This window comes from Chaetura pelagica, unplaced genomic scaffold (genome assembly GCF_000747805.2).
Source record: "Chaetura pelagica isolate M959 unplaced genomic scaffold, ChaPel_1.0 scaffold725, whole genome shotgun sequence".
Classification (NCBI taxonomy): domain Eukaryota; kingdom Metazoa; phylum Chordata; class Aves; order Apodiformes; family Apodidae; genus Chaetura; species Chaetura pelagica.
Genome location: NW_009953490.1, coordinates 186,799 through 200,032, shown reverse-complemented (window position 1 = coordinate 200,032; position 13,234 = coordinate 186,799). Strand labels below are relative to the sequence as shown.

At 43.7% G+C, this 13,234-nt stretch overlaps 1 protein-coding gene across 1 annotated transcript in view; it reads left to right on the top strand.

The window, feature by feature from the left end:
• Positions 1-338: 338 nt before the first annotated feature.
• Positions 339-13,234, top strand: part of WDR91 (WD repeat domain 91) — an 18,493-nt gene continuing 5,597 nt past the window's right edge. Inside the window, 9 exon segments of the mRNA XM_009999036.1 lie at positions 339-434; positions 1,247-1,450; positions 2,930-3,137; positions 3,960-4,042; positions 6,373-6,497; positions 7,886-8,063; positions 8,329-8,487; positions 11,490-11,689; positions 12,135-12,285. Coding sequence (XP_009997338.1) covers positions 339-434; positions 1,247-1,450; positions 2,930-3,137; positions 3,960-4,042; positions 6,373-6,497; positions 7,886-8,063; positions 8,329-8,487; positions 11,490-11,689; positions 12,135-12,285 — 1,404 coding nt within the window.

Genomic DNA, 13,234 nt, shown 5'->3' with positions numbered 1-13,234 from the left:
TCTCAGCTTCGTGCCGGGAGGGAGGGAGGGAGGGAGGGAGGAGACGCGTACGAGGGGGCAGTGGCAGGAGGGCATCTCTTCGCCTGGGTCTTTGAGCGGTCGTGAGGGTTTTTATCCATCAGCTCTTACGGCTCGGGGGGATGTCTGAAGCACCGGCTGCTTTGCTGGGTGCGTGGAAAGGGGCGCAGATTTTGCCAGCCTGGAAAACACAGTCCCAGCGCTTTGTGCGAGCTTCACGTTCCTGTAGCAGCAGTTCTGGGCAGTGAACGTCCTGCTTTGAGTAGTCGGGATTTTCCTTTACCCAGCGGTACAACCACTGCCTTTGTCATTCACAGACCATGCTGTTCTTATTTTTAAAACGCCCGCACTTTGTTAATGCTCAGAGGTCGGCTAACAGTGGGTTTAATCGGGATAATATTGCCCAAATTAAGAAGGTATGGCAGGGCTCACAGACTTCTGTTTCCTTTATTTGTAGGAACCCACAGAAACAGTCTGGTTGATGTCCTGAGACATGGACTGATGAAAGGGGATCAAACCACATATTAAATAACTTTTGTAATTGAATTTTCTGTGGGGTGCAGATTACTTTTTTCTGATGCCTACCTTGGCCAGCAGAAATGACTGAACTAAAAATCTACTCCTATGCCATCATTCTGCTTTATTTGTATTGGAGAAATTATTTTCAAAGAGACATAATGACAAAATAAAAATAGTTGGAAGCTTATATGCCTGCCTTGTTAGTGGGTTGTGTTATTAAAGACAAAGGTAGTTCAGAGATTGCAGTAGGATGGATCTGTCTTCCTCTTTCTCTTGGTTAAATGCAGTTTTTTTCCTTTTTAGTCTAGAAATAGTCCTATTTTCCAGGTGCTGTGCTTGAGTTCTCAACATTTAATCATGTTATTAATGTTCCTTCATTATTGACTGACTTCTTTGAAAAGAAATTGAAAGTTTTGCTTACTTGCAAAAAACCCCACCAACTTTGTTTAAGAAAGTGTGATCTTTCTGTCAAAATCTGTTAGGCTGTGTTCTTTCATGTTTTGTTTTGTTGTTTTGTTTTTTTTTTTAATATATTTGAAAGGTGCTGCAGAGTGGAAGAAAGCTGATACAAAAATGCAGAGTGCTTCCTGGATTAGGAAAGCAGCTACCTCAGAAGTGCTGGGCTGTAGTATTACTTGTGCAGTCAGAGCTTCTCGGCACTGAGTTACAGAAAGTCTCTTGTGCTGGAAGAGCCCTCACGTGACTGCAGCCTTCCCCGTTTTGCCCTCTTTAGGTGGATAAGATAGTGGACCAGCTGCAGCAGTTTGTTCAGAGCTATGACCTGGCTGCCCTGCGGGATTACTGGAGTTATCTGGACCGGCGCCTGTTCAGCCGTTTGGAAGACGTGTACCGCCCAACAGTGAGCAAGCTGAAAACCAGCTTGTTCCGATACTACCTCGTCCATACTGTTCAGGTAGTGTTTGATTTGTAAGCTCCTCTTGTAAAAAGATCTCTGCAACCAGAGCAAGGAAATGCCTTTGTGAGCCTCTTGGCAGGCCTGGTGGGTGAGGAACAAGCCATTCATGTGTCATGTATCATGAGTGCAGTAAGGAGTTTGATGCAGGCTCACATGACAAGCTTGTAAGCAGGATAGGGAAGCTCAGGCAAGAGAGAAGAATGGTTAGCTGGGAGCAAGACATTCACATTGGGACATGAAGGCAGGTCATCCCTCTTCAAAGGTTGTACTGCTATCTTGGTCCTGCTCAGCCTGTTAATAACTTGGATACTGGGAGAGAACACAAGGTTTATAAATGCCTCCTCATGTGGCATTGCCATGAGAACAGAGGAGGACAAAAACAGTGCTCAGAGCAATCTTTCAGAAGTTGATGAAATGGGCAGAAAAAAACCCCAAGTGCCTGTATGTAGGTAGGAGTAGTCAGCTGCTCCTATGCAGAATGAGGAATGATTGAGCAGACAGCAGCAGTGCTGGGAAGGGCCTAACTGCAGCTCTGGGGATCAACCAGCAGCATTGTCTGTATTCCACTTCAACCTCTTGGCAGGACTCAGCCAGTCCTTACAAGCACCACAGTTTTTACGGCACCAAGGGAGCTTGAGGCTCTGGAAGAGGAAAAAAAAAAAAAAAAAGAAAAAGTTGGTGGAGTTGAGTTGTAGTTTATAAGAAAGGGATGAAATGAGTTTCCAGTCTGCAAAAGGTGACATGGGAGAGAAAATGAATGAATGGTTTTGTTTGCTTTGAATAGAACAGAAAATAATGAGCTTAAAACACAGCAGATACTGTCATGCTGAAGCCCTAGGAAAGTCTACGGAATATATTGCAGAAGGTGGGCTTTGGTGAACAGAATAGACAAATACCTGCCAGGAAAGAATGTTTCATTTTTTTTACTTATTTAGAAGTAATGTTTCCTCCTTGATTTCATTCTCTGACTTAAATGGGACATTGGTGGAGGAGTCAAAATCTAACACACATTTCTGGAAGTGTGTTTTTTCATGTTTTGTTTTGCTTTGTGCTTGACCGGAGGCATGACTGTCCTATCTGAATAATGTATCATATTTAAACTTTTTTCAGGCTATGTCTGCTGTAGACTTGAGTAATTTGAAGTATGCTTTGGTCCTGGATATGAATGCTCATGTCTAATAGTCAGTGTGCAAACTGGAGTGAGTTAGCTGGAAATGAGTGTGATTAGTTTGATTTGGCCTCAGCCTTTAAATATGACCAGTGGCTAGAAAGAAGGTCATATTAAGTGCATTTGTGAGCTTCTCCTAGTGTATTTGAGATCCTTTGTTCCTAGATTAATCTGTTAACTCTCATAATTTGCTCTGTTGGGTGGTGAAAGTAGTTGTTGGCATGTTCAAAACTCGGAGGAAGTATTCCCAGAACCCATGTGGTGACATGAATGGAAGTATGAGCCCTGTTCTTCTTGCTGTGTTTCAGGCTGGCCGCAATGACAAGACACAGGAGTTTTTCCTCAAGCAGGCCTCCGAGCTCCAGAACCAGGCGGAGTGGAAGGATTGGTTTGTCCTGCCCTTCCTCCCTGCCCCAGACTCCAACCCCACCTTCGCTACCTACTTCTCGCGCCAGTGGGCAGATACGTTTATTGTGTCTCTGCACAACTTCCTGAGCGTCTTATTTCAGTGCATGCATATCCTTTTTTTTGCAACTAATAGTTAAATTTCCCTTGCCCTAGTGTTATGCTTACTGTTAATATTGCTGCCAAGAATATAGTATTAAGAACTTGCTGCTTTCAGGTGATTGTTTGGAGCCAAGACTTAATAGGAAGCTGGTGTTTACCAGAGGATGTTGAAATATTGTTCAATTATCTGATGATATGTTATATTCCCTAGGCACAAACAATTGTGGTTATTGCTAATGCTGCACATCTTGTTCTGAAACACCTTTCCTCTGCTTGGCATGGTACAAAACAGGCATGCAACCTTGGGCCCTAGTTCATAACTGAACTAGCATCTCCTGTTAGACCCTTCTCTGGGTACATATGTTCACAATATTGGCTAGTGACAGCTCTCTGTAATAGGGCAGTCAACATGGGCAGAAGTAGCAGCTTCTGTCCCACACTACCAAGTTCTGGTTGTGTTTGTTCATGAACAGGTTTGCACTGCAGCTGGAATACAGCTCATCTTGAACTGTTTGTTCAGCGTGCGCTAATGCAATAACATAATCTGCCTCGTCCTCCCTCCACTTCTGACATATAAAAAGGAAGAATCTAAAATTCCTTGCAAAGCCTGTATCAAATAGTTTGTGCAACAGCAAAGTATGAAGGAAGTACAAAGTTGGCTTAGTTAACTAAGCTGTTACTAGACCTCTGGCCTTGCACTTATTTCTTGCTAATAGCATGAACTGAGCAACTTTGCTGTCTTACAACAAATGGCCAGTATGAAGTGCTGGCTTTTAGAATTAAGGCAGGTGCACATAGGTTCTTCCCTTGGTTTTCCTTAACATTCCTTACCAGTTCCAGTAATTTTGAACTTTGAAGCTGAATGTCTCAGGAGCAGTCTCATACAAGAAGAAAATGAATCGTTGCGGCATAAGGTCAGAACTGACGTCACTCTTTAGCTGCTGACTGTATGAGGCTGTGAGTTTTGTAAAATTGGTTCCATCCATTCAAAAAAGTTCTAACTGTTCAGTTCAGTGCAGTTATTCCAAGGCAGATTCCTGTGTAAGTCCTTTGTTTCTTTTGTTTATCTTTTAGCTGTCTCCAGCAAACCTAGGGTTATAATCGTATGGTCAAATGTCAGTTTAGTGTATTGGTGTCTGGGGGTTGGTCTCTTCTCTCGTGTAACTGGTGATGGGATGAGAAGAAATGGCCTCAAGCTGTGCTAGGGGAGGTTCAGTTTGGATATTAGGAAAAATTTCTTTACTGAAAGAGTGGTCAGGCATTGGAACAGGCTGTCCAGGGAAATGGTGGAGTCATCATCCCTGGAGGTATTAAAAAAAACATGTTTATGATTCTGTGATTTGGACACATGGCTGGGGGCTGTCCTTTCCTGCTACACTCCAAAGTCAAGACAAGCTGAAACTAGTGGCAGGTTAAGTGTGTATGTGCCTGACTTTGCATGGAAACTTATGAATACTTTTCAGTCACTTCCAGATTGTAGCTGATGGAGCAATAGAAACAGGCAACGACTTCTGGCAAAGCATCAGAAACCTTTGCTTTTGAAATGGCCACTTTGCCATGGTTCAAGTGCACTTAAAGCAGTTAGGGTCAACTAATGGAAATGTTGTAAATGTGTTTCCCAGCTATAGACCTTACAGTAAACCGTAAGAAGGACTGACCCGTTCAGACAAAGTAACGCCCAGCTCCGTGTCTTGTTTTTGACAGCATCAGCAGCAGATGCTTAGAGAGAGGGGATAAGAATATATAACACAGGTTAGTCCTTTCCCAGTGTAATTTCCTATTAGGGAGTTTGGGGAAATCTACAGTTTAAAAACATCCTAAACTGTAGACTGTGTGTGGATAATCCTGTACAAGTGGGAAACCCTATTCACATAGGCAGGACTTTAGTTTCACTTCCTAAACATATCAAATGAAAACTCTTTCTGGATGAATACTTCAGTCAAAGTAAATTTTGTATTTAACCTTTTATGTTACAAAACATTATGCTGTATGTTGTGCTTCATATTTCAACTGTTTTGGTAGCTGATCAACAGTGTTCATTTGTGGTAAAAATGTTGAAGTAAAATAATTGATTTCAAAAAGGAGGCTTTTTTTTTTTCTTTTTCTCCAAAAAAACAGAAATCTGTCAGCGTGGACTTTATGGAATCAGGAGATCAGAAAAACTTTGACAGGAGGGTTCTGCAAAAATTGTCAGCAAATAGGGACAGCAGGTTAAGGGATGGTTTTTGATTTCCCCCAGTTTTGTATTCTATACTTCGAGCCAAATTAAAGCTGTTTCTTGTTTGTGGTATGTTGATTGATACCACTTACAGTCTGGGTCAGTGTTCTCTGACAAATAGGCAGAGGTAAAACTAGACTTCCCTTTTTGGAGAAGTGCTCTGGTCAGAAAAGGAAGCAACTACCTATAGAATACAGGTTTAAATAAAAAATGGTATGAGTAAATATTGAATTGATGCTACTTGAAATTAAGCAATGGTTCTGATTTCACTATTGAAACAATACAAATTCATTAATAGCAAGTTGGTTTTCTAAAGCTCCTTTTTCTTCTTGTAATTTCTTTCATTAAACATTATGACAAAAGGAAAAAGAAGATTCATATCTGAAAAACAAATGTACAGAAACAGGAAAGCCTGAGGAACATTTCATGTGAACAAGAGTCACAAGCATAAACCACATCCGTCACAGAAAGCTGCATCCTGAGGTTCCTCTCTGCTAAGGGTGAAAAAAGAAAAATGCCTCTTTCTCCATCATGTGGAGATAAATATCACTGTCATGTGTGGGAGGGAGCTGGGCAGGGTATGGAGCTGGATTTCGGGATGACTTGATGGCGTTGGCCTCCGTGCACCCTGCCAGCTCACCAAATCCTTGGCTGTGGGAAGAAGATTACCTTCTAGGCTCAGTGCCCATACTTCCAGTCACTTGCATTGCCCTGGCCTTGAACTGCCTCCATGGAGTAGCTGGTAGCCCTGCCCTGGCTGGCTCTTTCCCAGCACCATTAATGTCCCCACAGCAACAGCCCAAGGAGAGGAGCAAAGGATTTTAAGTAGGCTCCAGTTTAATCTGTGTAAAGTACTGGTTGTTTTGACTACTTGGAATAATGTGGTGCTGAGCTGGTCAGAGCAACTTTCTTCCCTCCCCACCCTTCTAGAGCTGTTGAAATAAAATGAGTAAACAACTTCAGCAAATGGGAAGGAGGTGAATCTTGGTGACCCTCTATTTACTTGGCTCTCTTCTCTCCCTGTAGCTCTTTGCTTTGCAGGCTGAATCCTCCCGCATGAGGAAAGAGGAACTGGAGGTGGAACAAGCAGTTGTGCATCACAAATTACCTGCATATGTGGCCAACATGGATCGACTAGGGGACTCTGAGCTGTGAGTGCCAGCAGGGGAGGAGCTGGGGACAGGCTCTGCTGCTTTTATTATGTCAGGGAGACGCCCAGAGGGTCATTTGCTTGTTCCCTGCCATGGGAATCAATGCAGGATGACATTAGGCGGAAATTCTGGTGGTCAAAGTGGCTTTTATGGGGGAATTCATGACAGCCGTCTCTCCTGCTATTTGGTAGAGAGATTCTTGCCAATCAGTGAGAGTCCAAGCACACATGGAATCGATTCTGTTCTGCTCTCAGCATTACACCAAGGTGCTCTGGGCAGCTGGGGCACTGGTAGCAATGCAATACCCTGCAGTATTGCTCAAATGAAGTGGGTTGTCTCTTGACTCACATTTACTTTAGAGCCTGCAGTGCAGTAGGTGAGTGCCCTGTGTTGTTCTGTAGACGCTGTTGGTGTATGACCCAAAGGGGTCATTGTTTCACAGATATGCTTTCTTACTTTTTCAGTCAAAGGAAGAAGAGTTTCTCTTCTGCCAGACTGAGTTATGCACAGAATTCCTCAAACTTGATGCAGTTAAAGTGTGTTTTATGACTACATCTATTGTATTCCTATCTGGAAACAAGGCAACATATGCAGCTTGTTTAATTGTTATTTAACCTATTTTTCCCCCAGTACGCAGTCATGCAAAGCAAGTCTGTGTGTTTGAATTAATTGCATTACTGAGATTTTTTTTTTTCTTGCTTTAAAAGGATATGAAAGCAAACATAGCTTAGCCACAAAGTATTAATAACACTGCTGGGGCTTTGACTTTCTCTTGTGATTCTTTCAGAGCTATTCAGACAGGAGGAGGGTTGATCAGATTATCCTGCTGACAATGAGAAGAAGAAGTTGTAGCAGAGACCACACACAGTCTTTGTTTTAGTTTACCAGACACTGAAGATACTGAGGGCCTGTTCTTTAAAACTGCTGATCATGACATGCTGAATATCTAATATTTTTCAGTGAAACACTGGATGCTGAATGCCTCCTGAAGTAGGTCTGGTTTACGCCTTGAACCTGGAAACAGGTTCTTTGGAAATCTGTATTCCCCTGCCATTTCCTTCGGGTCTTTCTGAACTAAACAGATGGAGTGGAAGTAGTTTTAGGTGGCCCAACAGGGGATTCAGCAACAGTTGAGCTCACTGTTTCAGTGGCATCTCTGAGAAGTAAGCTTTGGTTACAGTAATTATAATTATGTGCTCCAGGCACTAACAAGATGCTTTAAAACATTTTTTTTTTTTTAATGCATAGTGCTTTATCAGCTTGGAAAGAAACATCTGTCCTCTGGTGGCTCAAAAAGCTGACACTTTGCTTGTTGGATGGTCTTTGATCAGGTTGTCTGGCTACACTTTCATATTCTGGGGATTTTTTGTTTGCTTTTTTTAAATTAGTGATATGACCTGCAGCCAGAGGAGTACTGCACATTCTCTTCAGTCCCGGGGAGGCTTTCTCTCCTCTTTTCTCTCTCAAAGTAAAAAAGGCCCTTCCAGACCAGCCCATCCAAGTGGGGCTTCTCCAACACAGACTGGCAGTGTGCTTCTAGGGAAGAAAGAGTCAACTAATCACCAGGTAATTCACAACTGTGTTTGTTGAAGTGTACTCAACATCCAAGGAGTTAACTTGCAGTACAGCACTGCTCCAAGCTTTTGCTTCCACCTGAAAAAATGGAATGTTTTTTCCCCCCTTGCAAGTGTGTGCAGCACAAGAACAGCTGCTGTTGTCTGGGGGCTTGTGGAGCCCTTGAAGGTGCTTTGTTTCTCTGCCTCCTCTCTTGCTTTTTGTCCTGCAGCTTAGCACAAGTGTAGCTTTGCCAAATCATACCTCTGCCTTCCAGAGTGCCAAAGGAAAAGAAGGAACAGTGAGCTGTAAGGACGGGAAGAGCCACTTCAGTGGGTTAGTAGCAGGCGAGTCAAGTTCCCTGCAGCAGCGGCAGAAGCGGTTGCAAGAGCATGGGAAGGAAAGGAAGGAGCTGCTGTCAAAAGGGACCTTCCAGGTACCGGGCAACACTGCAAGGCTGGGAAGCAGAGGGCTCCTGTTTCCATAGTTTGTTATGCTACATGGTAAAACAAGTGCAAGTGTTCCCATTAAACTCCTGAATTGCTTCTTAGATCTAACTAGTATCAAAGGTTAATCTCTGTAGTTAATCAACTCCTTTCACTGTCTGTTTATTTCTATGTCCCTGGAAGGGAATCAGTATTGACAATTGAAATGGAAGAAGAGTTGTCTTTTGCCATGATCTTTTCCACAGCCTGGTCCTGTGGAGGGTATGTTTCATTCACCTTCATGGCTATGTTCAAATCCTTGTTTTAATCCCTGTTCCTTACTGAAATGGTATTGGCTCACTCATCCTGCCCAAGTGAGTTCTGTCCTGTGGGTCCTCATGCTGGTTTGTGCAGGCTCTGTGTGAAAACAGATAAAAACTGATAGAAAGTTTTCCTGGATAGGAATGGAGATACCCTTAATAGCAACCTGTGCTTTATGGAATCATTTGCACTGTAAGTTGCAGTTTTGCTTTGGGATGTGCCCTGTTTTTCAATCTAATGAAATAATAAAACTGTGTCCTGGATTTTGACCACTAAAGGTCAGTGAACTACTTCTGTTCACCTGTGTATTGTCTGGCTTTCAGCAGCCATGTGGTCAAAGGATACAGAGCACAAGAGGAACAATGGCAGCATCTCAGCCATGTTTCTTTTGGCTGTATGAGACACTTTGCCCTGGGGGAGAGACAGTGCTGAGAGGTTGTTGCCAATCAGCCCCTATGTGTGGCTGTTCTCTCTAGGGGACAGCACTGCTTCAGAGAGATGTTACTCCACCACTGAGCATTCAAGGCTATGAGAGAACTTTTTTTCTTCATGGCTCATCTAAAACTTTTTAATTAAATTTTGGTCAGAAAGCTGCAAAGCATCTCCCATTAAGTATCCTTTCACTTTCCTTTTTCTGTGATGTTCCAGTTTAATGGAGTGTTTTCATGTAGAAGTTGCTTCTGGTGCTCTAGGGGAAGCTGATGCTATTTAGCTTTCTGTTGTTCTCAACATGTGAGCAGAACAGAAGCTGAAGGGCAGCACTTGCTTATTTCACATGAGTGTCATTCAGTGGTTGTTATCTCCCCACTTAAACTAACACAGAGAGAGGCATTATTAGATTTATTTTCTAATCTTTTCCAGCTTTGTGATTTCAGCCAATTTGATCATGTAGTGTTTGACTTATTGCTCAAGATGTGAAGCTACTATAAATAAGGCAAGGATGTGTTAGGGAACAGGGATTCAAAACCATCAATATCGATACTGTTTTGGGACATTTCATCTTCAGATAACAGTTTAGCAAAGAAATGCTTGCAGATGTTTTACTGGTTTATGTGCTTTTGTGTGTGTGGAGACTTTGGTAGCAGAGAAAGGGCCGCATGGGTGGCTCTTATGAGAAGCTGCTGGAAGCTCCCCTTTTTCCAAAGCTGGACCCACCTCTGGCTGAGGCTGAGCCCATCAGTGACTCTGTGACAGACATATTTAAGAAGAGGAAAATGAACTAAAAGACGTGCAGGGGAGAAGAGAAGAGGGGAAGGTGAGAGCAAATACCTAAGCAGAGATACCAAGGTCAATGAGGAAGGAGGGAAGACCCTGCAGCCTGTGGTGATGAGACAAGCTGTCCCCTGCAGCCCATGAAGGACCGTGGTGGAGCAGATGTGGACCTGCAGACATGGAAGACCCCAGGCCAGGGGAGGTGACTGTTCCTGAAGCAGGCCATGACTGTGGGAAGTCCATGCTGGAGCAGTCTGTTCCAGTCCCCTGTTCCTGAGGGACTGCACCTCGTGGGAGGGACTCATGTCAGGGGTTTGTGGAGGACTCTCTCCTGTGGGATGGACCCCATGTTGGGGAAGGGTGTGAGGAGTCCTTCTTCTGAGGAGGAAGGAGTGGCAGAGACAACATGTGACAAACTCACTGTAATCCCCATTCCCTGTGCCCCATAGCCACTTGGGAGGAGGGAGGACATAGAAAAATGAGGAGCAAAGTAATTTGGACCTGGGAAAAAGGGAGGGTTGTAGGGGAAAGTGTTTTTAAGATCTGGTTTTCTTTCTCATTGTCCTGCTCTGATTTGGTTGGTGACAAATTAAATTGATTATTTCTTTCCCCAAATCGAGTCTGTTTTGCCCATGACCATAATTGGTGATTGAACCTTCCCTGTCCTTCTCTCAACCCACAAGCTTTTCATTATATTTTCTCACCATCCCACAGTGTGAGGAGGAGTGTGCGAGCAGCTGCGTGGTTCTTTGTTGCTTGCAACCACAACAGTGCAACAATGCTGTATCTGCTTCTTGTTCCCAAAACTCCATTTGTTCTGTCTGCCCCTTCAAATTGAGTATTAAGCTTTTGGACTCCTGTTGGCTTCACTGTTGTCATCTGGCAGCTGATTGCAGTGGTCCCCATGCACACAGACTAAATTTCTGGCAGATGAGGATAATTCATCCACTGGGGCTCATCACTTACCAAGAGTTTTTGCACAGCTTATTGTGCAGACTTTAACTACGTTGCTGAATGCAAGAATTCCTTGAAATATGTCGATTTGCTTTTGAATTTGTGCTTGTGATAATGTTTATCAAATAGAATGCTTATAAAAATGGGCCTCAGATAACAGCTAAGGTATGCCAAGCTGATGTTGTGGTTCCTTTAATTCTTACAGGAAAGTATGGCTGGGCACATGGAGAGGGCTATAATGGACTGTACAACCAAAGAGGCCATATTTGATGGTGCTTTTGTGTGTGCACTGTCCTTATGCTTAGAAAGGTCCTTGGCAGAAGGGGTGTTGAGCTGACAATGCTTTTGTTTCAGTGCAGCTTCTTGTTTCTTTGTTGTTGTTTCTGTTCTGTTGTTGTTCTTTTTCTGTTGGCTTTTTGTTTGTTTGTTTGTTGTTGTTTTTTTCTCTCCCAGCAGGCTGATGTAGTTGAAGAGCTTGACTGGAGCTGCTGCTTCCTTGTATTTCACACAGGATTTCTTCCTTCAGGGCCAAAGTGCTGAGAAGAAAACAGATATTATCACAGCTGAGACAGAGCCATGCTCAGAGCTGCATGCTGAGCAAACAGAAACTTCAACCAAAATGCCTGCCAGCAGTGCAGAGGCAGTGGGGGTCCGGCAGGAGCAGCCTTTCATTGTCCTGAGCCAGGAGGAGTATGGGGAGCACCATTCTTCCATTATGTACTGCAGGTAATGCACTGGCAGAAAAGGGCTTTCTTATGGAAGCCTGTAGAAGACCATCTGTGTCAGGCCTCTTTCTACCAGCCTCTGTTCTGTCCAGCACATTGTGCATGTACGCTCAGTTGTAGGGCAGTCGAGTTGTTGTGACTGAAAATAGCCTGTAGCTTGTGCAGTGAAAATGGACACAGAATTTTGTGATTGGGAGATGCCATCCAGGAAGAAACTCCTTGGGAAAGCAGGATAATATTTCCCAAGGACATTGTGCTTTGCATGTAGAGCTTGGTGCTCTTCATTTTGCCACTTATTGAGGACTGAGCAGGAAGTGGTGCAAGGAAGTTCTGATTCTTGCAGAAGGAACTGGTGTATGGCAGGATAGAAAGGTTTACTGGGGAGTCTATTTGTATCTGAGAACTGGAGGGAGAAGGACATTGAACTGGTTTCCTTCTGCACATAGGGTTGATTGTTCTGGACGGAGGGTGGCCAGCTTGGATGTGGATGGCGTCATCAAAGTCTGGTCTTTTAACCCCATAATGCAAACTAAAGCTTCATCCATTTCCAAATCTCCTTTGCTGTCTCTGGAATGGGCAACCAAGCGTGATCGGCTGGTGAGTAGCCTGCGTGTGGAGGCTGGAGAGTCACAGTAGGTGATTTAGGGCTGTCTTGAGACGTGTTGCACATTAACTTCTAGACAGCTGTGTTGTTGATATGCTCAGGGCAACAGTTAGTTCCCACTTTTGTGAGACATGGGGAACTGAAGTCTGTAGGGTCTCAGAAAAACTATAGAGTGGGGAGTGTGCTCTGTATATTGAGCAAGGAATTCACCATGCATTGCCCTGAAACAAAAGTTCCCAAGCTGCAGTGCAGGTATAGCTTCAGGATAGTAGTTCCTTCAAGAGAAGTGCCTCTTCTCCAGGCAGAGCAGGCAGTCACTTGTAAAGGCAGGCAAACGCAACTTGGTACAACAGCCCATTGGAAGCCTGCACCAGAGGGCTGAGGAGCTTTACACACATCCTGAGCCAGAAGCAGAGAAGAAAGAACAAGGCTGAGGAGCAGGGGTGTGGTGTTGGCATTCTGCTTGTACAGGTGTGAAAAGGGATCTTTAGCCAGCTTTATACTGGTACCTTATGGGTTGGGGGTGGTTGTGTGCATAAGGATCTTGGGGCTTGTTTATTGTGACAGTTTAAATGTTTCCTATAGCACTTTTTCTCTAGTTCTATTTCTAAAGAGGAGCCTTAAATTATATACATTCTTCTGAGTCCTAGAACTGTTGCTAGTGCTTCATACCCTCCCTTGGCAAAGAAACAGGGCTGTGTGAGAAGGCAGGCCTGCAACTGAGGGAATATTGTTCACATTCTGGCACTGGCAACGTGTCACTGCTAACCCCATAATGCTACTTGTAGAGAGCTCGTGCTACAGCTTGTTTCTTTTTTTACTTTTGCTCTTAGAAAGGAAGTTGTCCATGCAGTTGTTCTGATGTTTCTTCTGCTTTATGGAGTTTATTTCCTGCTTGCTGATAGAAAGGTTCTTCTTTCTGAAATACATGGGGATTCAGCA